Source organism: Arvicola amphibius, chromosome 1, assembly GCF_903992535.2.
Source record: "Arvicola amphibius chromosome 1, mArvAmp1.2, whole genome shotgun sequence".
NCBI classification, from domain to species: Eukaryota; Metazoa; Chordata; class Mammalia; order Rodentia; family Cricetidae; genus Arvicola; species Arvicola amphibius.
Window position 1 is genome coordinate 144,353,654 of NC_052047.1, and position 27,021 is coordinate 144,380,674.

Sequence of the window (27,021 nt, forward strand, 5' to 3'; positions counted from 1 at the left end):
GTACTGCTTGTCCGCAGCTATGAGTGTGAGGGTTCTGAGAAGCCACCAGATGCAAGCTCACTCGCCCAGAACTGGCCCATGGCAACTTCCTCCCAGCCCAGCCACTAGCCTCCAGTGTTCTCCAGTGAGTCACAGTGACTAAGCCCAACCAGAAAAACAATGGGCTGGGCTGCTTGTCCCTGGGTCTGAGCCAGAGGATAGGGTAGGGGGCTGGCTGGTGAGGGCACCGACCACCCGGGTACCCTCCACCACTTTCTGAACTTTGGCTCTCTACACCAACGAAGATGCTCTCTGTGGTGTCTATACATCCCTGCTCTGAATACTGCCTGAGGTTCTGGGGAGGGCAGTAGCCTCCCAGCTAGGCGACCTGGGAAGATTCCTGGGGTGCCCAGCCTCCCCTGGAGGTTATACAAGAGCAGAGAGCTGGGAATAAACAGAGGGAAAAAGAAGACCCAGAGGGGGGAGAAGAAGGAGGGGGAGGAGGGAGAAAAGAAGGGAGGGAAAAGAAGGGGGGAGGGAAGGTAGGAGGGAGGACTGAGATAGGAGTGAAAACACCAGAAGAGAAGAAAAGGGCAAGGAGGGGCGGTCAGCCAGGTCAGGGGCAGTTGAGGCCCAGACCTGGGAGGAGAGAGCCAGGGTCAGTGAGAGCAGGACTCAGAGCGAGGACCAGCAGCCAGACAGAGATGGGCAAGAGACTTTGAGAATGGGGAGGTGACCTATGGGCCAGTCACCCAGAGTGGAGTGGTGGGCAGAGAGGTGGGAAGTGGCAGAAGCTGCCAAGATGGTCTGAGGGGGGCATACCACCATGCTGCCCACAAGCGGGCGTGGAGGTCCAGCCAGGCCCCCACACTGCGGGGCTGGGAGGGTTTCTCTCTGACATTTTTACTAGTCTCGGAAGGAGGAGGAGGTGGTGGAGGTGGAGGAGACCAAGGGGGCGGAGAAGGGGGCTGGGGGACAAAAGGAAAGCAGCTGCTAGGCGTCCTGAGAAAGGAGAGGGGAGAGAGACCCACAGAGACAGGGTCCAGGGACAGTGGAAGGGCCTGGGGCTGCCATCTGGGAGCCAGCCCCACACCCCCGTCCCCAGGGGCTGGAGGGGCTGAGACAGACAGACATCCTTCAGACAGATAGAGCAGACAAGGAAGGGGTGTCAGAGACAGAGAGACCAGACAGACTGACAGGAGACGGGAAGAGGGACAAGAACACAAAGAGAAGGACAAGGAGAAGAGAGAGAGAGGGCAGGGCAGGGGAGAGGAGAGGAGAGGAGAGGAGAGGAGAGGAGAGGAGAGGAGAGGAGAGGAGAGGAGAGGAGAGGAGAGGAGAGGAGAGGAGAGGAGAGGAGAGGAGAGGAAGGGAAAAGAGAAGGAGAAGGAAAGGGAAAGAAAGGAGAGGAGAGCAGAGTTTCTGGGCCACAGCACCAGGAGCCTTTGAAGCTGCAGGCGGTGTCCCCAGGGCCAGGGGTCAGGCCAGGTCAACAGCATCGTCGCGGGCAGGCCCGCAGCATGAATGGCCCCGCACTCCTGAGGAGAAATGCTAGCAAACGGGGCCTGGAGAAGCTGCTGAGGTAGGTCCCTCCCAGCCCAGGCATGGTGCCCACAGCGCCCTTGCTGACAGTGGTATTCCCCTGCACCCAGACAGGCAGATATGTGGCACACGGACTGTGCCAGGCTGCCTATGCACGTGTTACGGGAGGATAGAAGCCCAGCACGACGCCATCATCTTGGTCAGCCAGGCGGCTTCACCTCTTCCTCCCATAGCTCCCTGTGGGTCCTATGGGGACCCACAGGGAATGATCTTCAGCAAAGGCCTGTCCCCATCATACCTTCTTGCTGCCCTTGGGAACTAACAAGTGACACCCCCACCCCACTTTACAAATGAAACTGGACTTACAGCCATAGGCCCCAGAAACCACTGGCCTGACAGTCCTGGGAGAGGGAGGCTTGGAACCATTGGGGATTCCTGATTCTCTGGCCTCTGGACCTCAGGTCTTTGAAAGTCTTCTTCACTCAGCCCGTTGTCTCCTATGTAAAGCGTGTGTGAGAGATAATAGACAGCTGTAGGCCCAGGCCCTGCAAACCTCAGGCACTTCTAATGATTAACTGCTCATTGTTGCCCTCTGAGCCACCTGCTGTGCCCTTCCTTTTCTTTCCTCTTCCAGCTTTTAAAGCTCTGCTGCAGTGCCACCTCCTCCAGGAAGCCTGTCATGGTCTCCCTAGCCAGGAAGGTTCCGTTCCTCGCTCATCTGGTGGCCTGTTCCCTGGCCCATTTCCCTGGCTGCTTAAGCCTCATGTTCCTGGAGGGTGGGCCTGGCATTGTTTCTTATGTCTCTGTGTTTTGGTCCTGGCTCTCAGTGGTGAGACAGGGCACAGATGGGATGGTGGGCAGATGCCAGGAGACAGCTTCCTCCACGTCCTGGCCCTATCATGGTCCCAGCTGGCAACCAAGGTCAGCAAACTAGCACCAGGGTCTAAGCTGGCCTCCCAGCCTCTTTCCACCCTAGCTCCCAGCCGATACCATATCCATGCCCCATGCCAGTCTTTCAGGCTCAGCCCAGCCTGCTCAGGGTCCTGATGCATGGCCACCTCACTCAGGCTAGATATTCCTCCCGTCCCGTTCCAAAGGATGGAACCTCCTTTGTCACAATTCCTCATAGTGCCCTGTGCCCTGGGCATTTAGGAGCACCTTTGATCAATCTTACCAACTCAGCAGTATCCTATAACAAGAAGGAGACTGATTCCAGCACCTTGGTGGCTGTGGGGTGACAGGAAGAGCCGCAAGACCCTGTACCAGGCTGCCGTCCTGCTAATCCAGAGGCAGGACGACAGGGCCATGAAAGCTATAGAGAAAGGCATGACCTTGGGCAGGGGTTAGGTTTGGCACCAAAGTCTTGAGCTGAAGAGAGGTGGGAGGAGACCCAGAAACCAAGGCCTACAACAGTTAACCAGTGGGCAGGACAAGAGGGCAGGCTCCCGGAGGTCTAAGGGGGCTCTGATGAAGTGGATGAGTGGGCCCAGGGGATTGTCCCTTGTGATGCTGGAGAACCACTTGTCCACATGTGGAGTGGGACCACAATGGGTGTCATGAGGTGATGCCCGGGGTAGATATTTGCTAAACTTTGCATCTCTGGGAGACTGGTCTTTCAATGGAACACACCTCTCATGTGCATTGAGTATACACATATGTGTAGGCATGTGCATGCTACCATCTAGTACCCTTCACCCCTGACTCCATCGTGCCCTCTATCCACATGCCGGCAGCCTCCAACACTGTCCACTTAGCCCAACCCTGGGGAACAGGTCTTCGCCTTGTCTCTGTTGGACAGATGAGGAAAAGAGGCTCAGAGAGGTCAAGTGACTTGTTCAAGGTCACTCAGCAGTTGACCTACTTCCTATCCTTCACTGTCTCTGCCCAGACCCCTTCCCAGGAACCCAAGGCTTTCTCCTGGTAGCAGAGCCCTACCAGTCCCCTCTGTGACAAGCTCTGGAAGGGGTTGCTGGGTGCCAGCAGAGGCCAAGATGCAAACTGAATCCAGTTTAAATTCATAGATGTCATGTCTCTACAGCTCTCTCAATCTGAGTCTGGGTATGAATTAAGGGTTTAATATAATGCTGGGCAGCCCCCAGGCTTATGTCTACTCCCTTATGCTAGGGATTTGGATACCCACTTCGGCCTCAGGGGAGCCAGGTCCTCCCAGGTCCACCATAGGTCAGGCCACGGTTCAGGATGGCCATCTGGGCTCTCAGCTGGCTACCTGGTTCTGCAGTCCCGGGGACCTAGATTTAAGAGCAGCTGGGCTGGTCAGAAGTACTTTGGGTTGATGCTGGCCTAAGAGACTGAGCCAGGAGTCACCTTGGCAGGCATCACCAACCAAGCCTCCTTTGGGTGGTGTGAGCTTCTCTCTCATCAGGTTCCAGCACCCATCAGCCAGCAGATAGTATGGATGGCATCAGTCTATGGCTTCCCTGGGGTATAAGGCTACTCGGGCAGGTTCCCACTCCACATGTGGCCCACTGGGCCTCTGGGGATCCCAGGGTGGCAGAGGGTAGCAGATGGGGCTGGCAGTCTGCTGGGTGGCCCAGTGGGGGGGAGGGGAAGCCAGGCCTCCAACCACAGTGTCCAGGGAGGCGTGGCTCCACGGGCCCATTGGAGGCCGAGATCCCGAGGGTGGGGTGGCCCCACCCTGGCAGGCCGGGTGGCCGGTGGGCGGCACCCCCGCGGGCCGGGTGGTCTGTCTGCCAGAGCTTGTCCTGCCTGGAGCCTGGCCGAGCCAGCAGCAGGGGGTACAGGGACCAAGTGGCCCAGCCCCCTGGGCAGGGTGTCAGGGCCAGAACCCAGAGGACTGAGGTTCCGGTTCCAGTCCCAGCTGGTGCGTCAGAGCTGGGTAGATCAGGCGGCAAGCAGCAACCAGGGCGCCAAGGCACCCAGAGACTCACCCACCCTGTGCTTCTGCTGAAGCCAGGAGGGGACACTGTGGGGCTCTTGGGACCCTCGGGATGGCTGCAGGGGTACAGCCTCCAGGGACACTGCGACAGGCCCAGAGCATCTCTCCAGAGAACAATGCCAGGATGGACCACCAAGGTCTCCAGAGCACAGGTGGGCACACGGGCTACAGGAGGGCAAAGGGCTTCAGCTGAGCACAGGGGATGATATGGGCAAGTGGCTGCAGGTAGGTATAGGAGCTTTGGGTAGTGGTTGGGGTTAGAACCATTAGGCAGTTCTGTGGGCAGCAAAAGGTTCTCAGGCTCTGGTACCAAGTGAGACCAGACTTGGCCCTCAGCCCATAGAGCTGGCTGTGCAGGTTGCTGTCCCAAGGAGCAGGAATGTGACTATGAGGGTCCGCTACTATCCACCCAGGGCAAGGAATGAACTAAGCCCAGCTGGTAACGACACTCAGGACATGGAGGGCCTGACCTGGAGATGCTGGTGCCAGGGGAGTAGCACACTGGATGCTCCTGGGGGCTTTGAAAGTTCCCTAAGAGAATATGTCCTACCAGGTAGGAAAGGAGAAAAGGAAGAAGAAAGAGCAAAGAGGTAGGAAGTGAACAAGATACACGGGTGAGGGGAAGGGTCCTAGCCAGCGTTGGAGGGAAGGTACCGTCTCTGCTGTCTGCACTTAGCTGACCTGGGCAGGGGGTGGTTGGTATTGAAAGGGAAGGATAAAGGTGATGGTGGGAAGCGGCTTGGGAGCCAGAGAGAAAAGGGTAAAAAATAGATGGGAAGAGCTGTGGGAAGGGAGGGGCTGGTGTTCCCCCTCAATCAGGATCCTCCGACATGGGTCCTGCCCCTCAATTCCTGTGGTTGCATTGTCTCCTTACATGTGGTTCACAGAGGGTGAGGAGGACACCCTGCCATGCACTGACCGTACAGGTCTCCCAGGTCTGGGAGGTGGCTCTTCTCTCAGCATATGTGGTGGGGATATTGTGAGAACCAAATATGGTTGTTCAGTTTAGCGCTAAGTGTTGGCCAAGAAATGGGCTTGGGGACCAGTGCAGGACCCACTGGCATCAGCTGATGTGGTACCCATAGGGATGCATGAGTCTCTCTCAGCCCACGGAGACTTGCTCTTGCCTGCTTCATGCTGCTTACAGCACTGAAGCTGGGTTCAGCGTCAATGGCTTGTAAGGGGTATCTTGGGCTGAAGGCTAAAACAGGTCAACCTGGGATAGACCCCTTCCTCCATGAGAACCCCAGGAATGATCCATCCCTGGGAGTTAGATAGCACCGAGAGCTCAGATGTGGCCATAGGGCCAGGCAGGGTGTTCTCGGATCAAGGAGCAGATAAAATATTAAAATTAATCATAGGTACCCATCTCCTTGTCTGACTACTCGGGGAGCAGGAAAATTGAGGCACATGGGGCACTCAGAGCCAAGCATAGGACAACGGGTTTGGGGAGTGTCTTGGCTACACACAGTCACCTGCCATGCATCTGTTCAGGTGGGCAGACAAGTTAGACAATGTGTAAACCTGTGACCAGATGAAGGATGAGGCATTTGAGCAGCATCCATTAGGAGAGCTGTAGCCAGGCCTTCAGGGCGAGGTGGATCTGGGTACAACCAGCCAGGGAGGAAAGAGGAGGGGATGGCAATCTCAAGCCAGTGCCAGCCATCATCGCGTGTCAGAGAGTGTGCCAGAGCCTTGCCTCGTGAGCCCTGTGAGCATTCTGCCAGGGCTGTCTGCTGCTGCAAGCCACGGTCTCTCTGAGCCTGGTCCCCACAGGGAGTTTGATGATGATTGGGTCAGCTAGAAGACACCTCTGCTCAGCAGAGCGCGGGCACCAGGGAGGTCTCATGGCTGCTGTGTAGTTGGCCCTAGCCCCTGTGGCAATTCTGGTCAGTGACATGGAGGGCACAGCGTGCAGAGCCAGTGAAGGGAGAAAGCAAGCTCAGACCAGCACAAGCTGCCGTCATGACAAGATGTAATAGATGGGAGGTCTAGGCCCTGGTGTCCACCCCTAGGCCATGGGGGTCAGGTGGCCAGAGATGTTTGAGTTAGGAGTCCTGAATGAAGAAGCTGCCAGCAATGGGCTGACCGGGAAGCACATCGTAGGAGGTAGGGTTCCCAGACCCAGGGAAGGAGAGAGGATTATCCGTGGGATGACCAGCTTGGTTCTAAACCAGGCTTGGATAGAAGACCCCTAACCCAGCCTCTTAGGGAGGTGTGGGATAGAGGAGCCTGCAGCATTCCCCATTTTTCAGCCTCAAGCTCTTTAAGAAAGGCTCTGCAGAACTCAGCTGTAGACACCTTTGAGGACGCAACACCTTCAGGTTGAGGCGTTGAGTGTGCCACTTTCGGAATGCAGACTTGGGGTCTACTTGGGCGGCTTGGGTGGTGTGATGGACAGGTGTGGACCACATCTGACTTGCCAGGCTCTTCCGAGGGGTTTTGTGGTCTCCAGATGGGTTGCCATTTCACTTCCCTGATGTATGGCTCCAAGATTCATCCCTTCTTTGCCCTAAAGGAGAGATGGTGCCTGCCTCCCCTGAGTGTGCTCAGTTCCCAGGAAGGAGCGTGCAAGTGGCGAGATACTAAGTGGGTAGCCCCAGCTTGTAGGGTAAGGATGGATGGAGGACAGATACAAGAACCCCCTTTCCATGTAAATTCCTCAGAGGCCAGGGAGATATAACAAGATGACTTAGGATGTACCTAGACTCAGGGACACGGGGACAGGAGTACTTGCATCTGTACTAAGGACAGGAAGATGGGAGCACCCTGAAGGTAAGCAAGCTTTGTCACTAGACACCTTCCCCTCCCCAGATCCCCCAAACCACGGTCCCTTCTAAAAATGTCTCCCAGATGTCTATGTGTTTATTTGATGCCCTGACCACTCTGCAGCAGCCCCCCCCCAACCATGCCACCAGGGCAGAATGAGCAATGATGATACCTTGCCTTAAGTACACTATGTCAATTGCATGTCCACACTCACTGCCCCATGTGCCTGAGAGAGCCTGTGGTTGTTTCTGTGGTCTTTGTCCAAAGGGTCAGGGCTAGCCTCTCAGCCCCATTAAGATGCACTGGGGCGGTGGAGAGCTTACTATAGTTGGCACTGGTGGGCAAGGGGAATGCTTAAGAAAGAGGGGGGAGTGGTTTGTGGGAGAAAAAGGGCATGTCATGATCTTAGGAAGGTAAACACAGCTAGTGTAGGGGCAGTAGAGCAGAGAGTAGGTATTGGGGTGTTATTGAGCTGCAGCGGAGTACCAGGCCTTCAGAGACAGGGGTGGTGGCAGAGGAAGCCTTGGTCTCTCTGACTCTCCTTGCTGGAGGTAAGCCCCAGGTGCAACCTCAGCTTTCTCAGTCCTCAGCTGCAAGCAAGCAAGAAGGGAGGGAGGGAGGGAGGGAGAGAGGGAGGGAGGGAGGGAGGGACGGAGGGACAGAGGGAGGAAAGGAAGGAAGGAAGGAAGAAAAAAAAGAAAGAAAGAAAGAAAGAAAGAAAGAAAGAAAGAAAGAAAGAAAGAAAGAAAGAGAGAGAGAGAAAGGGGGCAGAACTGAAGAGATGCTGACTGGGTGGGGTTTAGACCCAGCAATCAAGTGAGATGTGGGGTGGTGGGGCAAAGGCAGAGGAGGAAGCCAGAAAGACTCCCTCCCTGGGAGGAAAACCCCGTGCAATGGTCTGACGGGCCTGACAGGCGGGGATGGCCGTCTCTAAGACGCCTTGGCACTAAACTCCAGACAGAGGCCATCTGGGAAGACTGCAGGTTTGAGGGTCCTGGGTGGAGGCAAATAGATGTCTTCTAATACAATGTACTGCCCTTGAGAAAAGGCAGAATCATGGGGGGAGTATGGCCAGTGGAGAGCACAGGTTATGACAGAGGCACAAGGCCTTAGCTGTCGCAGGGGAAAGTGGGCAGTTCTAGGTCAGTTCATGAAGACAGTCGCCCATGAGTCCTACCCACCTCAAAACCTTTCCATTCAAAGGGTACCAAGAGTGGTAGCCACCGGGCCCACCTTGAGCGGACAGCGCCTCCATCTGGTAGGAAAAAGAGAACTGGAGCCCACAGCCTCCTCTGAGGCCCTCTGCAGAATGTCTAAATCCTAGGACCCCAGCTGGCCCCCATGTGTGTGTGGGGTGGGGTGGATGAGTTCCTTCATTACTCCCTTTCTTCCAGAACTGGGGTTCCACCTAACCCCTATCCTTGCTCCCCTGAGACATGCATCCGAAGGCTTCCCCCAACTTGCCTCCCCAATGCACTCCTACATGCTTGTTTGTGCCATTCTTTTCCTGAGGGCAGGAGACAGGTATGCCCATCCTGATTTTGCAACTTCCTCTATGTGACACTCCATTCCAGGGTCCTCACGATGAGCTGTCCCAGTGAAGGCAACTAACTCCCCACTTATTATGTCTCCCCCTCATCTGCCGTTTACTCTCAAGGCAGTCGAAGCTTCCTGGCTCTGAGCATCTCCACTCTCAGCCCAGAACCTTCTGTGATTCCCATAGCCCCAGCCAACCAATCTGCACTTTTTAATCTTCCCAAGGCCCACTCCTAGGCTTGGCCACCATGAACCTTCAGAACTGTTGCTTGTACGCATACCACTAACCACGACCCAAGAACGTGAGCTGCTTGTGTGTTCTGAGGGTAGGGCAAACCAAGTACTCTCACAGAAGAGAGGGCTTGAATCTTTAAAGTGGGAAGTACTGATCCCAGAGGCAAGTTTGGCTGTCCAGATTACCTGTGACCAAGGGCAGCAGCCTGGGAATCTGAGTCACTGGGGCTGAGCCTCCCATATTAACTTGGGTGTTTTTCCCACAGTGGGCAGAATATAGACCTGGGCAGTGCCCTGGGTTGGAGAGACCTGGGGACCAGGTATGGAAACCCAGCCTGTCCTGTGCCATCTACCCCATCTCCCCACCTCTGGCCTACTCAGGCTGCTTCTGTGGGGCTCCTTAAAGATCTCTACCCTGGGGAGGCATTTCCTACAGCCATGACTGTCTCCAGGGACCCTTTCATCTCGTGCTGCAAATCCAGGCCCCATTCGTTGTCCCTCCCAACTGAGGCCCAGCTCTTGCTGTACATGTCATGGATACTGGGCTGTTCTAAAAGCCACTTCCTGTCCCCCGTTCCCAGCTTGGCCCAGGCTTGACTTCTCCCTCCCACTTCCTTCTGGCCTGCATCTCATCCCCCTTCCTCCCCCACTAGCTCCTCAAACAGAATCAGGACTTCCTGGGTGTGGGATCAACTCACACCTCTAGGGCCACCCTGTGGGTCACGATTCCCTCTGGGCCCACAGGCTTCTTTGCCATGTGACTTTGTGTCAGTCTCCTTCTCTTTGGCCTAAAGGTCCACTCATCCGTTACAGCTGTGGGCAAGACCATGCCCCTCCCTTCAACTAAGTAATTACAGTGCTTTTCTAGGCGGTGGAGACGTGGTCTTGCCCAGTGAAATAACCCCTGGGTACATTGACCCTGACAATAAGAAAAGAATAACCCCACCACGTCCATGCTCTGCTAAAAGATGATGAAGGGGGGACTGGACCGGAGCCAGGTGTCCAGGGGTAGGGACCAGGTTCCTCTATCGCTACCTTAGCCTCAGGGAGAGAATTTATCCTCTCCTGCCTGTCCCACCTAGCACTCACCTACTGACCAGAGGCTCTGCACTCTGATCTGAGTGCACTCCACACTCCCACCTCCGTGCTTCTTTCCAGAGTGGGTGGCAATTGAGCATTTGTACCCCCACACCATACTGTACATTGTCCACAGGGAATGGGACCCCTACACCCAACACTCAATGTGTCCTGCTGATAGCAGCTACAGGGACTGGTGCTCAGAAGTGTGGGATGTGGTTGGTAGCCTACAGCCATCACTCACGGCTGACCCTGAGTCCCACCTTCAGCGTTCTGCACTTATCTTTGGGAGCCTGCAACAGGAGGGCTTTCCTTGCTCTGTCCCTTAGCCCAACGCTATGCTGTCACTTTCAGGTCAAGTGAAGCCCTGATGGGCAGTGTTGTGACCTTGGGGAAGCTACTCCCTGAGGGCAAGAGACCCTGGTGGTCTTAGAGAATCAAATCAATCCCTCTTGGTGGCTGCCCCCAGTCCTCTAGCTACTTCCAGTCCTCTGGTACCCAGGAAACAGTAGTGGGAGGGGCCCCTGTAATCTGAAGGTCACCTGGGATAGCCTTGCATGATCCCACTCTCCAGTCCCCTCTAGTATCCCCCTGAAGGGTGTAGGAACAGTACAGATTCTGGGCTCTAGCTGGCTGCAAGGGGCAGTCACATGGGCAGCCTGCAGGGGGCAGAATTGCAACAGGGACTGAAGCCTGTCAACCTTTTGAAAGTAGCCTTGGGAGGACAAAGAGGGTGGGTAGCTGGGAAGGCTAGATTCAGGATGGGTTCTGCTGGGCTCTCAGCGGGGTTTAGGCAGCAGGAGAGGGGGCAGGGGTGCAGAGGATGAAGAGGAACAAGATACTGTGTAGGGGTACAAAAGACAGGAGCAACTGCCTTGAGTTAAAGAGCCCCATTCAGAGTGGGAGCGGGTGGGGGTCTGTAGAGCCTAGTGCACCTGGGTGGGGCTCCAGTCCAGGCCGAGCTCCAACCCCAGCCCCAGCCTGTGGTAAGCCCTGTAACAGTGTGGGCAGGATGTGGGGGGACAGGGCCCCATTCCTCAGCCCCTAGGCTGAGCCCTGGGCCCCCCGAGCCAGAACAGACTCAGGAAATGGCCTGATTGCGTTTGTACGGGAACGCCAAATCCCTTGCAGCTGCGCGGGGCCAGGGCCACGGGCGGGGCGGCCATCGCCAGAGTCTTGACAGCTCCGAAGAACGTGCCAAGGGGTCTGGGCCGCTGGCCGGGGGGCGCCTTTCCCAGGCCAGAGGCCCCCACCCCACCCCACCCCAGGAGAGCCACCCCCTTCCAGTTCCCAGAACGGAGCCCAGCTGTGGAATAGCGACGGGGTGAGGTCATGGGGAGGGGGCGCATTACTCATTGCTTGAGGCAGGCGGGAGGGAAGAGGCAGGGAAAAGGGGCCCCAGGCCTGCTCAGCTTCAGAGCAGGGTCAGGAGCTGGGACAAGCTTTTCTCCAGCAAGGGGCTGGAGGGGTGATGCTGGTAGACCCCTATCCTGCACCCCACTGTCACCAAGACTTTATCCAGGGAGGGCTAAGTTAGGGTAACTTTGGAGGGGGTGGGTCCCACAAAGGATGTTCCCAGAAAATACACATTGGCCTCCTGCCAGCTCCAGGCTCAGGCCGGCACCACGTTGTCGGGGTGATGGTTAGGAAAACAGTAAATAGTGAGGCAGGGGCGGCCCCCTGAGAGCTTGGGAGGGAATGGGACCTGCTGTTTGTGATCCCCTGTTCCCTACCCTTGCCTGCACATGTTGGAGGGTGACCCTGTGTACTCATGTGTGAGCACGTGCGTGGGAGGGCCTGGGTGTGAGTGCCTATGTGGCCACATGAAATGTCTATGTGTCCTGTACCCTGCTCAGGAAAGAGCTCTGTTTGCTCCCTATACTTGCTGCAAGCCAAGCCCCCATGGCCCCTTTCCTTGGGCTTTGTGTGTTGGTGACAAGCTATGGTAGCTTGGATTCTCTGCTCCAAGAGTGAAGGACCCCAAGGGGTCCTGCCCACAACTGTGCTTGCAGGGAGGTTGCACCAGGTAGAACAGGAGAGGCTCTGGTCCTGTTCAGAGTGAGACCCCCGATTCAAGATATCCATACTCAGAGCTGAGCTAAGTGAGTCCTGTACCCCCGTCTCAGTCTTACACAGCCACCCAAGTGTTTGAGTGCTTTCACACACACAAGAACTTTGCACGTAGGCTCAAACACATGTACACCTACCCTGCACATACATAGATTCAGAAAACAAGGACAAACCCACCCAGGGGGGTATCTCTTTATGGTCTGCCTCAGAAAGCAGGCAGAGTAGGAAGCCCTCTTTTTCCATACACTGTACTCTGACATTTGGGGGGGGGGGGGTCTGCTGGTAAACGTGTGTGCAAGGAGCAATCCACAGGCCTCAGAGCACAGAGCTGTACTTCACCGGGTGGAGGGGCCAAAAGCGGCCCCCACATTGGCTGAGGCCACAGAGAGAACCAGGAGGCCCTCGGCATCTGCCTGTGATGGGAGCCAGGTGTAGGGAATTAAGGGGCTTTCTCAGGCTGGAAGTTGAAGGCCCTTCTGAGGCTGAGGCAGGCAGCTCGGCTTGGGGGTGCAAGGTAGGGGCGGGCAGGCAGCTTGCGTGGCTGGACTCCCATGTGGCTGGCGGGCGGGAGGTGGTGGGGGGGGATGAGGGAGGAGTGAACCTCATCCTGGAGCCTGTGGAGAGGCCTGGCTTTTGTCTGGGAGGCTTAGGGGAGACCTGGAGAGATTAGATCATGTGCTGGCAGGGCTTCCTGGCCAGGGGACTGAGGCCCAGAGGGGAGCGGGCTGTGGGGTCATTCGGCGGACACTGCCCGGGAAGCACAGAGACCCCAGAAGGGAGACTCAGCTCTGAGCAGCTCAGGCACCTTGGTCCTGGGGCAGTGGAAACTGTAAAGCAGAGGACCCGACCCCTCTCAACTCCAGACAAGCTGGAGGGGCTGTTGTGGGGGAAACAGTGGCCTTGGCCTGTGGTATCTACTAAACACCAGCAACACAGGTTTGCTGTGTAGGGTCTCCAGACCCCTGGGCCCAGACCAGCCTGATTCCTCTGACTATGCCTGGCTTAGGGAAAGGAATTCTAAGGAGCCTGAGTCAGCGTACTCTAAGGGCTGCAGATGTTGCTTGCCTCAGTTTCCCCACCTTTGAAATAACCCAGGGAGACCTCTGTGGAGAGGACCCTGGGTTGAGGATGGGGTGCTCTAAGGTGGCCATGTCTAAGACTCTCTCTGAACTCATTGTCACCTTGGTCCCCACACTGAACAAGGTAACTATGTTCTAACATAGGAGGTAGCCAGCATGATAGGACTGTTGGTCACCAGCCCCAACATTGGGTTGCCTGAAACCTACGTGGATACCGATGTCTCCTCTCTTCGCAGAGGCTCACCTATGTGTACAGAGCCCTGGGATTACCCCCCTTGGTCAAAGGCACTTTCAAAAACTGCTTTGCACAGCCTTCATCTTAGAGTAAACTGAGGCCTGCAGACTGGTCCAGGGATTTACCCTTGCCTGCCAACAGTAAGGCTTGTCCATTACCCTCATCCTGCTCATCGCAAGACTGTCTCAGTCGTGTGGCATGACTGTCTCTCTGGATCTGCCCCTCCAGGCTCACAGCTCAGTGGAAAGAAGAAGACCAAGAAGAGGCTGCCCGTGAACAGCGTCAACGGGAACGAGAGAAGCAGCTGCAGGACCAGGACAAAGATGAAGATGAAGGCGGTCATTCCCTGGAACAAACAGGACAGCAGACACTGTAGGTTGCTGGGTCCTGGACCCCTATTTACTGCCACACAGGACCTGGGAAGAAGCACATACTGGGGGGCCAGGCCTTGGACTTAGAGCCACAGTGTAGGAATTAGAGGAAGGGACCAGCTCTTGGGACAAAGGTCATTGCAATCTCCAGTAAACACCATCTGTGGGATGCTGACTAGCCAGAGGGTCCGTAAAGTTATGTGAGGCCCTCCCCTTCCAGCCAGCCTCCAGGGGCCCTGACTCAGGCTCTGGACACCCTGAATGTCTCCAGCCCTGGCTTGGACTGGTGCTGACCCCAGCCATGAGGCCCTGGCCCCCAAGCCCCCCGCCCAAACTCCTGGCTGCCAGTGACTCACGGAGGCCACGTCCAAGTTGGCGGCTACGGGCCGGCTCGTTTCCTCCTCGGGCCCAGGAGGCCTCCGCGGCTGGGCTGGGCTGTTTTTCCAATAACTCTCCCCTTCCTCCTGGCCCTGTTTTGTTCCATTTTCTCGAAGTCAGCAGCTTTGGGCGGGGTGGGGTGCTGCAGGGGTCATGGCCTCTCAGTCAGGTCTTTAGTTACTGGGTCCTTGCTAGCCCCCAACCCTTTCTTGCCCAGTAGCTCACCCTGATCCTTGAGAAAGGCTGTGAGGGCCAGCCTGAGAAACACAGCAGCCTCAAGGAACCCTAGATGGATGGGGGAAGGCACACCCTCTATCCTGCAGTCCTAGACTGAAGAAGGAAACAGAGCTCTGCTTTTGGGGAGCCCTAGATTGATGAAGAAACACAGTTCTTCCCTCAGGGAGCCCTAGATTGTTGAAGAAGGCATTGCCTAGTCCTTTGGGAGCCCTAGCTTGGAAGAAGAGGCAAAGTTATATATGTTCTTAGAGAGACCTAGATTGATGGGGGAGGGATATCTCTGTTTTCAGGAAACCCTAAACTAATATGAGTAGTAAAGCCTGGCCTTCAAAGAGCCCTAGACTGATGGGGGAGGCATAGCCCTGCTCTCAGAGAACCTTCTACTGAAGGAGGAGGTATAACTCTGCTCTGGAGGAGTCATAGATTAATGAGGTAGGAATAGTCTGTCTCTCAAGGAGCGCTAGACTGATGGTACAGTCATAGCTCTGCCCTCAGGGAGCCCTAGACTGATGGTGGAGGCATAGTCCTACTCTCTGGGAGGTCATAGACTAAAGGAGGAGGCGCATCTCTGCTCTCAAAGAATCCTAGACTAATGAGGAAAACATAGTCTGGCCCTTAAGGAACATTAGACTGTTGGTGAAGCCATAGTTCTGTCCTCATGGAAACCGAGACTGATGGTGGAGCCATAGCTCTGTCCTCAGGAAGCCCTAGACTGATGGTGGAGCTATAGCTCTGCTATCATGGAACCCTAGACTGGTGGTGGAGCCATAGCTTTGCCCTCAGGAAGCCCTAGATTGACAGGGAAAGCACAACTCTGTTCTTGGAAAGCTGTAGGCTGCTAGAGAAGGCACATCTTTACCCTGGGTGATTCTCTGACCTCAAAGAGACAGAATATAGCCGTGGAGAGCCTTCTCTGAAGTAGATGGTGGCTCACTCTGGGAGTCCGGGTCTAAGGGAAGAGACAAGGAAAGGAGCATAGGCTGTGGCGTCTTTTCCTAACCCTCTTTTCCTCTGCTCTTTCAGCCTCAGGATAAAGTCCTCTGAACTGGATGAAGATGAGGGTTTTGGTGACTGGTCCCAAAAGATGGAGCAGCGGCAGCAATCCTGGGGGAACGAGGGGACTGCAGAGGGTAGTGAGCCCTCTCAAAGTGAGAGTCCAGAGGAGAAGCAGGCAGAGGACAGGCAAGTGTGGACCAGGCCGGGCAGGGCACTGGCTCTTTCTGAACCCAGCCTGGGCCTAGACAATTCCTTTCTGTCTGCCCTTCCCCAAAAGGCCCCCAAAACGCTCAGAGGTTGTGAAACGGGTAGGGAGGTAGGAAAAAAGGGAGATAGATGGCAGGGTGGCCAGTGAGGGGGCTACAGGGAGAGAGAGCAATGAAGATATTGCATTCCTGGGTTCCCCAGGGCTGGGGGCCCCATCCTGACCAGCTGCGGCCAACAGGGGTGGGGGGCTGCCACATCAGCACACAGCTGCGGCCCACTTACGTAATGTAGGCGCTGCAGCCCACGCCCGCCCGCCCTCCCCAGGCTGGCTGAGCTCCATTCCCACGAAGGGGAGCAGGTACTTCCAGATGTGTGCCTGTGAGGCGGCCCAGGGGACACGCTTTCCAGATGTGTGGACGTGTGTGCCTGTCTAAATCACGACGAATGGGGGTCCAAAGCCCCCTTGGGTCCGGAGATGAAGGATTGCTGATGACGTCTCACCTTGCCTTCCCCCAGATCAGGGCCAGGTGTGAAGATAAGTCTGCCTATCCCACCAGGCCTGGGTAGTGAGGGTCTCTGGCCCTGCTAAGGAGCTCCAAAATTGGAGGCCAGAGCCCCCATTGCCTTGAATGAGCCAGAGCCAAAGGCTTAGCTGTCTTTCCTCGGTGATTCAGCCCCGTTCTGGCCCCTCAGAGGCCCCTGGGCCAGCAAAAACTCAGCTCAGCTCTTTCTCGTTCTCATTTAATGAACTTCAGTTTCAATCACCCTCTGCATTCCAAAACCCCTGCTTTTCTGGGGCCCTGGTGCTGAGGCTGTCCACTGCCAGCTATCCTGGGTCTGCCCATTGACAGCCTCAATTTCCCCCTGTGTGCCTGTGTGTTTTGTGCGTATTCTGGGTTTCTAGGCAGGCAGCTACAGACAGCCCTGCCCTCAGCGCACTCCCTTCTCCGGCTCAACAGCAGGGGGCACTTTCGATCTTCAAGCAGAGCTCTGGCCTTGCAGCCTTCACCCTACCCTCAAACCCTCCTGGCTGCCTGGTCGGAGCCAGTTCTTGAATGGCCCCTCTGTGTGGCTGCTGCTGGCTCCAACCCCAGCCCACCTTGGGCGGTGGGTTTGGGTTTTGGCTGGCATGTACACCAAGGGGCCTGACATCATGGAAAATACAAGAATTTACTATCTTCTCCTCCAGGTTCAGAGCCACTCAAATGCAGAGTCACGCCCGGCTGCCCGTTGGCTAGCTGCCCCTCCCCAAGGCCCCTCACCTCAGTAATGCAGTCCCTTCCCTAGCTTCTTCCACCCGCTAATCCAGCACCCCCAAACAATCTGGGCCTGGGCCCCTAGTGGCCGTTCCTCAATGCTGTGTTCTGCTGATCTATTTGCCCATATATGGGCAAGGCAAAAACCCCCAGAAACTGGACTTGTCCAGAGAGAGGGCTGAAGGACGTGTCCAGCTTCAGCAATTGGGCAGCCCTATTCAGTGAGTGAGCAGTAGCTAATATCTTCAAGGGAGCCTTCTAGGGCTTCTCCTAGTACAGTGCTAGCTTTGAACAAAGCCCTACATATCCTTCTATAAAAGTGCCTTGGCTAGACCTGCGAGATGTTCGATGGTTAAAGGTGCTTGCCACTGAGCCTAGCATCCTGAGGTAGAGGCCCAGGACCCACATGGAGGAAGGAGAGCCGACTCCCCCAAGTTGTCCTCTGAAACAGCCCTATCTCTTTAAATAAACCTAAATGTTTTTTAATCACTGGGGTCTTAAGAGCCTTGTGGACCAACTCAATTGGACTGCTCCCATTTTACAGATGACACCCCTAAAGCTTGGAACTGGAAGTTGCCTAGAACCAAGCAACAAACGGTCTCCTACAACTAAGTTTGCCTCTCTTTTCCTCCACAGTTCTCACCAAACCAACGTTCACCTGGAGAAGTTGTGTCTGAGCCAGGGGGAGCATAATCCAGAGGATGCTGTTGGGAATTCTGGGGAGACAGAAGAGGTAAGAGATGAGGGCTCCCTGAGGGGCTAGGTCTGTGATACTGCAGGGGTGCTGTGGTCTCCTAGACTGGCCTATAGGAGACGTCACTCCCCGACGCTGTCCTTGAGTCCTTCCAGAACACATTCTTGGAGGGTGGCGAAGCTGGTGACCCTCTGGGCAAGTTCCTCTCCGATAACCAAGAGATTCTTCCCCGCAGCTGGGGATTCCAGAGCTGTAGCGTGTCAGGGCCAGACTAGGCCTGAGGCCCCGGAGGTCTCTCACACAGGCCCTGGGTGGGGTAGGAGGGCACGGGGAGAGGTCATCTAAGCTGCCTGTGTTTTTTGTCCCTAGCACCTGACAAGTCATCAGGCCAGGACCCCCAGCCCTTTGGCTTTGGAAGAGACTGTGGAACTGAGTTCACCTCCCCTAAGCCCCACCACCAAAGTAGGTGAAGCCTGAGCATCCCCTTTCTCCCTGCTTGTGTCCACTGTTCATGTTCTCTTCATCCATCCCCTGCTGCCCTGGTAAACCCCTGTATAGGGAAGTGGGGCTGGGTCAGTGGGGAGACTCACTGAGGGATGGAACTTGGGCCTCGTGTGTCTCTCCATGACCACACTCTGTGCACCCTCCACAGCTGGCAGATAGGACGGAGTCCCTGAATCGCTCCATACAGAAGAGGTGTGTCTCCCTTCTTTCTGGCATTCTCAAAGACACAGTGGGATAGCAGCTGTGGACTCAGATCGGGGGATGTGGTACCCTGGGAGGGGCTCTGGGTAGGCTGGGAGGACACTGGAAAGGAACATAAGACTTATCCTTCTACCCCCAGCAACAGTGTGAAGAAGTCCCAGCCAACCTTGCCCATTTCCACAATTGATGAGCGCTTGCAGCAGTATACCCAGGCCACTGAGGTAAAGTATACTCAGTTCTCCGAGGCCAAGCCTCTTCTTCAATAGCCATCATCAGCCATTCACCTAAGCTCCTCTCTCCATCCCATCATACCCCTCTCTACTGGACAGTGTCCTTCCCTCAACTCATATTGCTCTTCCACCTACCCTAGGTCTCTCACATTACAGCAGGCATGCCTCTGTCCTGTCACACACCCATTCCACCAGTGCCCCTCCCACCATACAACACACCCTCATGCGGCCAATCCTCCCTCAGTCTAACAAAGCCCACGTACTTCAACAACATCCCTCCATCAGCCCTGTTCTTCATTTCATACCCCTTCACCTAGCCAGCACCTCCCATCACACCAAAAAACTTCTCCATCTAACCCATAAACTCCATCCAAACAATGCTCTTCCAGCCCCCAAATGTGTAGCATGAAGCAGAACCATATGACATTGTGTCTCCTATGTTCTTCAGAAGTGGGGGTAGCTCATGGGGGCACCAAATGAAGGATAGCAATCTGTCCACAATCCCTACCTCCAGCAAACACAAAGATGAGCAAAGGCTGTTGGTGCCTACCATGGTGACTGTCTTGGGGCTCTGTCTCCTTTGCAGTCTGCTGGTCGAACTCCCAAGCTGTCCCGACAGCCCTCCATAGAGCTGCCCAGCATGGCTGTGGCCAGTACCAAGACTCGTTGGGAGACAGGAGAGGTACAGACTCAGTCGGCTTCCAAGACACCCTCATGCCAGGTAGGATTCCTCTCCAGGCAGACCAAACTGGGGAGGCAGAGCATGGGAAATTGGCCATCGTGGGGGCGGGTGGGTGGTTCCCTTTGGAAAAGCAAACCTGGGGTAGCCAAGGTGAAGTGTGGATGTGAAGCTTCAGGACTCAAGGGAAAATCCATGTTGCCCTAATAAACAGGCATTAGGACTCTCTTTTCCTCCCTGCCAAGAGTGAGGCGGGCAGGTTCTCAACCTTCCAGTCAGCTAATGTCAGGCAGAAGAAAAGGCCCCTTGGCCCATAACTGTCCTGTGACGGACCCTGCACTGTGTCCACCCCCAGGATATTGTAGCTGGAGACATGAGCAAGAAAAGCCTGTGGGAGCAGAAAGGAGGCTCAAAGACCTCATCCACCATCAAGGTTAGTAAGCCAAGATGGCGGCGGCTACATCCCATCCTCAAAGACTTCCTGGAGACAGCAGCATCCCCCTGCTATAGCTATCTCCTTGACTCTTAGTCTCACCTAACAGAGCACCCCATCTGGAAAGAGGTACAAGTTCGTGGCCACTGGACACGGGAAGTATGAGAAAGTGCTTGTGGACGAGAGCCCAGCGCCATAGATCATGTTTGTATCTTGGTGAGTCAAATAACCAAAGCATGACAAATGGGTCCCCCGCCCCCCGGGAGCATACTGGCATAGATGGGCCATATCTTAGGTCTTGAGGACTGAAGACCTGGTCTTAAAGTTGCTATGTCTTCTGTCTGACTACCAGCTGTCTTCCTGGCTCTCTGAAGCCTGGAACTCTCTCCCCTCAAGCAGAATCAGGTTGGCCCAGTACTGTTCATTGGAGCCTCAAACTCCATTTTGGAACTCCTACCATATCCAGTGAGACTCACGATAGTGTGAGTCGGCCCTGGAGAAACTGAGTGTGGCACAGCATCCAAGAGTGTGTGTTATCCAGTAAAGGAGGTGGGGCCTTGGCTTGCCCCCTGCCCTGCTGAAGGCCCCTAGGTACTCTGCTGCATTCCCCATTCCATGAAAAACACAGAGGTGATGCCTGTGTGGGTATACATACATTTATTGGTAGCTCTGTCCACAGCCATAGTACCCATCATATTCCAAGCAGGACTTCTAGCCCAACCCCTGCTGAATCCCATTATGGTGGCTGTGACGGAAAGCCTCTCCTGGCTCCTTTGTGTCCCTCCTCTTACAGCTGATGTTCTATCAGGGTTGGGCAGATCTTAGGGGTGGAGTCCCTCTAGTGCCTGGCCCCTGCCTCTTTATAACCCTCTGGCTTGACCTGTCCTTACCCAACTGTAGAAACTTGGTTAAGATTTGCACTAAGCCCTGCCCTCAGTGTAGCCCTACCCAGTAAGCCCTTACTGACGGGAATCAGAAGAGACACACATGAGACCCCAGAACATCCTTTCTCCACTGCTCAGTCCTATGTACCTCTGAATACCCCTCACCCAAACCAGCTTACACCGGGCCTAGAGCCCTCTATAATCAACCCTGGTCCTGAGGTCAGGCTCCCACCATCCATAAATATTCTCCAACTTGCATTCTCCTCTACAACCCCAAACTGCCTCCGGCCGCATGCTCCCTGCTTCATCCACCTCTCTCGCTTGCCACTTCCGCTCCCACACCAACTCATCTGTGTCTACCCAATAGGTTCCTTTGAGCAGCCAGCAGCCAGCTTCCATGGCTATGTACTATCCTGACCCATTGTGTTCACTTGTGAGGACTGAGACCCTCTCTCTGTATCCCCAGCCTCAGTCAGTCTCTGTCCACCCCAGTCCAGAGTCTGGGAGGCCATTCTGGCTACATCACTGGAGCCTCCAACCTGCTGCTGTCCGGTTGAAGTTCTTGGGCTGGGAGTGTAGCTCCAGAATGGGGTGCAGTGTAGGAGCAGGCCTTACAGCCTCCTGTAGCTTCCGGGCATTGAAGCGAGGTCGGCACAGAAAAGGCAAGCGACTGAGGCAGGCCGGGGGGTGTCCCCCATCTCCGGGCCCCACAGGGTGGCTTCTACGGGACTCAGTCAGTGACATGCGGTACAGCACTGCGTCCCACATCCTAGAAGCCCTGGAGGCAGGGGGCTGTGGGCCCATGGGGGCTGGCACCTCCAGTTGCATAGACTCCATGCTCAGCTCCGGCTCTGGAACTGCAGGCTGCTCTGTGTCCTCCATCAGTTGCTTCTTCAGGCGTGTCCAGCCACTAAGGCAGGGCTTGGGTGCAACTTTGGGGACAGGGCATGGGTGGAGGCCCGAGGGACCTGAGGCTGCTGGGAGGCTGGAGACATGCTTGGGCTCCATGACAAGCCTGGCTGTGGGCAGTTCCTCTATTTGTTCTGCTTCGGGAGCTGGGCTATAAGGTGAGGGTCCAGATGAGCGGTAGGTAGGGGCAATGGGCACCACCACTCGAGCACCTGACTCTCTGGATGCTGAGGCCTGAAAGCTGGGTGGTGGCCTTGTTACAGGGGGCTCCTCAGGCCCAGGACTGACTGCCTGCACCCCGGTAGGCAGTGGGCGAATATGTGCTACTGGGATGAGAGGCTGGGTATGAGAATTGCGCAGGCTTTTATCCCCATCCAGGGCCACCCTGGGGGACTCAGAAGTCCCAGTATGTGAGGATGGTGACAGCCTGATATGCATTTGGGTGATGTGGGTACCAGCCGCTGTAGGGGCAGATACATGGGCAAAGCCATTGCGGGGCCAGGCAGTTTCTGGGGTTGGGGCTTCAAGCCTAGGTGGTGCCTTGAAATGAGTTGCCAGAGACCTTTGCTGAGGAAGACTGAAAGAGACAGTGGACTTTTGTAGGGGCGAGGCCACGTGGTGAACAATGGGGATATGTGGTGAGCAGGGCAGGGGGACCACCAAGTGAGGGGCTTCGGCAGGACGCTGGACGGTGGTCTCCAGGTCATGACTGGCCTCACTCACAGGGGACAGGGAGGTACGGAAGGCCCCAGGTGGGGCGGGGGTTGTTCCCACCATCTTCTTCCGAGCGGCTTTTCTCAGTAGCTTCTGAAGTCTCTGGTTGTCTTTTCCAGGTTTGGGCAGCAAGGGTGGTGGGGGCCCATGGGGGGCCTCAGGTCTTGGGCCACATGCTCCCGGGGGTGTCGACACAACTGAAATGAGCATCTCTGGTCTGGGGTAGAGGGGAGAAAGAGTGGTCAGGCTGGGCCCCCTCCCCTGCCCACAGGAGGGGCTGCTGGGTGGTTTCATATGCCGAAGTGGGAGAAGGTGCAGAGTCAGCTACTAGAAGCCTTCTTTCCAGGCTTTCCCATACTGCAAGCACCTTCTAGCCTTATGCATTAGTCGCCGTGGGTGCCTTCATCATACCCTGGTGTGGAGGTGAACTTACAGTGGCTCCAGGTCACTTGGTGGGTGACAAAGCCTAGAACCTGCCTTTCAGGGATCTGTCCTATATGATAGCCTACATAAAGCTGGCCTTACCTCCAAGTACCAGCTGGGGCCCAGACCTATAGTAGTACAGGATGGGAACAAAGACCCACTCATGAACTGCAAGCAAACTGCCTGTGCCTGGCCAGCTGCCGGACAGTGGTGGAGGGCAGGCTGCCTGCAGACACGTGAGGGGCGCCATGCCGTCGCCAGCTTGACCACAGGCGCGTCCGTGTGCTTTGAGTGGTGAGGGGTGGCAGCCAAAAGGCTCAGGCAAGCTGAGGCTATATCCTTAGAGGTAGATTAGCAGGAAGATGGGAGCAGTTTTTGCTGAGCTATGCTGAATGGGATATCCCCACAGCCCTCCTGCCAGGGGTGGTCCAGGCCGAGCTGCCTGTCTTGGTTTCTGGGCGCCACATGTTTGCAAGGACACTGACAAATGGCATCTGGGCCGAACTGGAGGCCATCTGGTTTTGGGTGGAAGGAGGCCTATGGCTGCCACAGTCGAATCTAACTCTGCTGGAGCAGAAGCAAACACTGGCAGGGGGCTGGGGTGGTCTTTCCACACTTGCTCCAAGCTTCTGGGTTACCTTTAGGAAATTGGGACTTGAAGAATTGGGGCAACTTTGGGTTTGGTTCAAGAGGGCTGCCCCAGTGGGTAGTCAGTATTCCCTCCTGAGCCAGCCTAGGCCCAGAATAGATTTGAGCCCGAGAGCCGGTCTCCCAGGTGACTGACCACTGTAAGCAGGAGCCTCCCCAGATAAGGAGGGGTATGGTAAGGTCTGATAGACACTAGGAAGGTAGGGTCATAGAGAAGGACAGGTTGTGCATCTTCTTCAACCCCAGCCTAATGCACCCCATACCCTTGCCTATGTTCCCAGGAGAGACTCCAGTCAGAAGCCACTCCCAGCCCTGACCAAGAAGTTGCTTCCCGTTGCCAGTCTGGCCTGCTCTTGTGCCTCCAACAACCCAGCTGCCACTCCGCACTCCTTTCGCTCCTGGACCCTCCATCTTCTATGCCCTCTTACTCTTTGATCAATACCCCCGCCCCCAACTCTGCCTCTCACAATCAGCTAAAGGGAGCACTCCCTAGAGGAGCCAAGAGCTCCCAAGGAAGGTGGAGGAGAGAAGGCCAGCATCCCAGGCAGATCCAAGGGGTCCCTGTCCCCATGCTGAATGTTCAGGACTCCGAGTCCCTCTTTTTGTGTAATAAAGCACCTTGAATGGCCCCATGCACTGGCTCTTCTGTGCTCACTAACAGGGAATAAGGTGGTGGGTGACAGATGGATGGACAGGTGGATGATGGGTGATGGATGAGTAGTGAGCTCATGGGTAAGTAGATGGATTGGTGGACAGAGTGTAAGTAGATAGATAAATGGATGAATGAGTGGAAGGATAGATAATTTATGGGTAGATAGAGGGACAGATAGATTCATGAGTAGCTGACTGGCTGGCTGGGTAGATGGATGGATAGCTAGATGGAGACGTGAATGATAAGGGGTGGGTAGACGAATAGAGACAGGTGGATGTGTTGATGGGTAAGTAGTTCGGTGGGTTGGTGGATGGATGGATAGGTGGGGGAGTAGAAATGGTGGGAAAAAAGGAAGGAATGGAAGTAGAAAACGTGAGAGCTGATTGTGAGGATGAGTGAATGTATAGTGGCTGACCAAGTGTGTAAATGACAGCTGAGCTATGGGATGTTGTCCTTGGGGTCTCCCACCCTTCACAAGCCTTCCCCTTGGCCTGACTCTAAACCCTATTGCCCTAGACTCTGGAGATCCTTGACTAATGATGCTCTAAGCTCGACCGTGGCATCCACCTGGACACCCAGAATCTTGACTTTCTGAAAGCTTCAAACTCCACTGGTGGGGACACATAGCTCTGGAGTATTAACACTCAACAGATAGAGCTGCTGAGGCACACAGGTTGATGGCCCCAGCCTGCTCACAGCCTCACCGTGATGTAGATGTGGAGCTCCACTCTGCTCCACCAGAAGCTTTTCCCAGGACATGGGACACTCCCTGCCCTTTCTACTCGGATGAGGAGGTGACCAAGGGCAGAAACTGTTTCAAGGTCCTTAAGGGGACAGGGAGCAAGATACTAGGGTAGGACCAGAATGGGTATGTCAAGTGACAGAGGGAAAGTATTTATTGCACCATGCTCCCCTGACTTGCCCAGCCTCACTCTTGTGCTAAGTACAACTCCGCTAAATCTTGTGTGGGTCTCAGGTATGGAGTCTACCCCCTGCTATAGCACTGCCCACCCTGCCCAAGACACCAGGACACTACCCTTCCATCTTCCTGCCTGACTCCTGAGGGATCCAATAGCTAGGGTTTCTTCCTCCAGGTCCTGCTCCAAGTGAAGTCCCGTGAACCCAGAAGTGCCCTGATACCTGTAGAGCCAATCTGTGTTTTCAGAACCAGGAGGGGCTGTCATACATGGAGGCAGCTGCTGCCCAGATCACAGCGGCTGAGTCCCAAGTGCCACGTCAGCCAGTCCTATCCTGGGCTTGGCAGAGCTAGCCACAGTGGGTCAACTAGGGGTACTGGGTAAGGCTCAGGGTCCAGGGGCTCTTACACTCACAGTCTGAATGGCCTCTGAGCACCCCACTATCCTGGGAGTCACCCATTTTGGCTACTGGAGCCAAAACACTGGAAAGACAGGCCCTTCTCAACCTCCTCTGTCCGCTAGGCTAAGTTCTTCATTCACCAACTTTGAGGGATCCTTCACAACCAGTCTGTGAAGCCTCAAACTCCACTGCTTCTCAGTTTCCTGGGTAGAAGTTCAGCACCCATCCAACAGACTTTGCCCCCCACCTCTACTAGGGTCTCCAGTCTTCTCCCAGATCCCCAGGGAGCCTTTTGCTCTGTCTCCCCTGCTCACCGAGCCCCAGCCAAGCCAAGTAGGACTTGTTGTGTATTACCTGGCATGTGTTACCTGCTCAAGTCTTTAGTGGCCGGCAGCAACAGGTCCAGCAGTGCCCACTCTATGCTGTCCTGCTGTACCTTGGGCCTGGTCCCCTGAGAAGGAGATGACTGTTACCCAAAATAAGACTGCCCTGTCTCTCTGACCTCACTGTGAGTGCCTGCCAAAGGCTTCTGAAGTGGGCAGCCACCCTCCCCTGCTGGCCATAAGGAGCCATTACAGAGACAATAGTATACCCTCCTACAGACCTCTAAGGACCCCCATTCTTCTCAGACAAAAGAGCTTCTGGATACAGGGCTTCAAAAACTACAGACTGGACCAAATCCCTCGTGTCTGCTCTCTGTGTTCCTCAACTGAGGGATGTGCTTTGTTTCGGTTAAAACCTGATGAAAGGGAGGCTGGCCTTAGCACAGAAGAGATTTAGAGTCCCCTTGGCACCAGTGTGGGGCTTCATAAACTCTACATGACCTCCAAGGGCTGATTGAACTGGGCATCCGTGTTATTTGGAGTTCACTGAACCCTATCTATCCAAGGATGGCTGTGGAAGGTTGGGGTAGCCCAGCAACTCCAGCTTTGAGGGACCTCTAAGGGGCAGGCGCTTGGAGCAGAGGAAAGCAGGAGAGAGGCCCTGTTCTGTGAGCCAGCAGGCTAGAAGACTGGCTCCACCCTGCTTTTGACCACAAGGTGGGTCTTGTGTGTCTCTGGTACTCTATGGTCCCTTCTCCAACACTTAGGAAGTGGTTGGTGGGTCAATCCCAACCTTCCAGAAACTCGAAGATCCAGCTTGTCTCTAACCCTAGGATGCCAAGAACAGGAGCCCTGTCTGTGTCCCCTGGGGTTCACATTGGCTTTTCCCCTGAACTGGACAGATCCATGGGCCTTACCTGTCATGCCCAACCTGTGGGGTCTGGGAGAATTGAGGGAGTGAGTAGGAAGTGCCAAGTTGGTCTCTTGCTACTTGGTGCTTTAGTTTCCCTAAAGGCAGGGCTATCCAGGCACACAAGGCCCAGGAGAGGTGTCCATGGTTGGATGGTGCCCCCTGGAGTCTTCAGGAAAGAAAGGCCAGGCACATGGCCAGGCCTACTCAGAACCCAAAAGAGCCTAGGTCTCAACATCTTAGGATAGAACCTCTGGACCAAAAACAGGCCCAAACATGACCTAGCCTTCCCCAGTGACTGGGGAAGATCGACAACCACCACAGGGTTTAGGTCATCATATCTCTTGTTATATGTTCCAATGGTGTCCACTTGGGAAAAATAGGCCTGGTTTCTAAGGGGCTTGGTGCAATACGGGCCAAGGATTCAAGGTCCTTCATTCTGTGGGTGTTTTGAGCTGTCTCTATGATGGAGATGTAGGGCCGAGCTACAGGGGTGCCACATGGAATTAGACCCTATCTTGAGCAAAGTTCCCACTCCTACAAGCCACCTTGGGCAGAGGAGCAGGGGACCAAGGAACTTGAAACCCAAGCTCTGATGACCACTCCCCAGTACCAGC

At 55.4% G+C, this 27,021-nt stretch overlaps 1 protein-coding gene across 2 annotated transcripts in view; it reads left to right on the forward strand.

The window, feature by feature from the left end:
* Lsp1 (lymphocyte specific protein 1) overlaps positions 1 to 23,834 on the forward strand; it is a 33,971-nt gene extending 10,137 nt beyond the window's left edge. The window contains exons 1-11 of one of the 2 annotated variants that reach the window (XM_038335927.1): positions 1,366 to 1,561; positions 13,667 to 13,810; positions 15,448 to 15,606; positions 17,520 to 17,616; positions 17,947 to 18,039; positions 18,230 to 18,273; positions 18,422 to 18,503; positions 19,099 to 19,233; positions 19,547 to 19,624; positions 19,734 to 19,840; positions 23,484 to 23,834. In XM_038335927.1, coding sequence (XP_038191855.1) covers positions 1,500 to 1,561; positions 13,667 to 13,810; positions 15,448 to 15,606; positions 17,520 to 17,616; positions 17,947 to 18,039; positions 18,230 to 18,273; positions 18,422 to 18,503; positions 19,099 to 19,233; positions 19,547 to 19,624; positions 19,734 to 19,823 — 984 coding nt within the window. In that variant the 5' untranslated portion in view covers positions 1,366 to 1,499 and the 3' untranslated portion in view covers positions 19,824 to 19,840; positions 23,484 to 23,834. Of the gene's footprint in view, positions 1 to 1,365; positions 1,562 to 13,666; positions 13,811 to 15,447; positions 15,607 to 17,519; positions 17,617 to 17,946; positions 18,040 to 18,229; positions 18,274 to 18,421; positions 18,504 to 19,098; positions 19,234 to 19,546; positions 19,625 to 19,733; positions 19,841 to 23,483 lie in introns of those variants that run through there. The other variant, XM_038335917.1, reaches the window with a different exon arrangement.
* Positions 23,835 to 27,021: the final 3,187 nt, after the last annotated feature.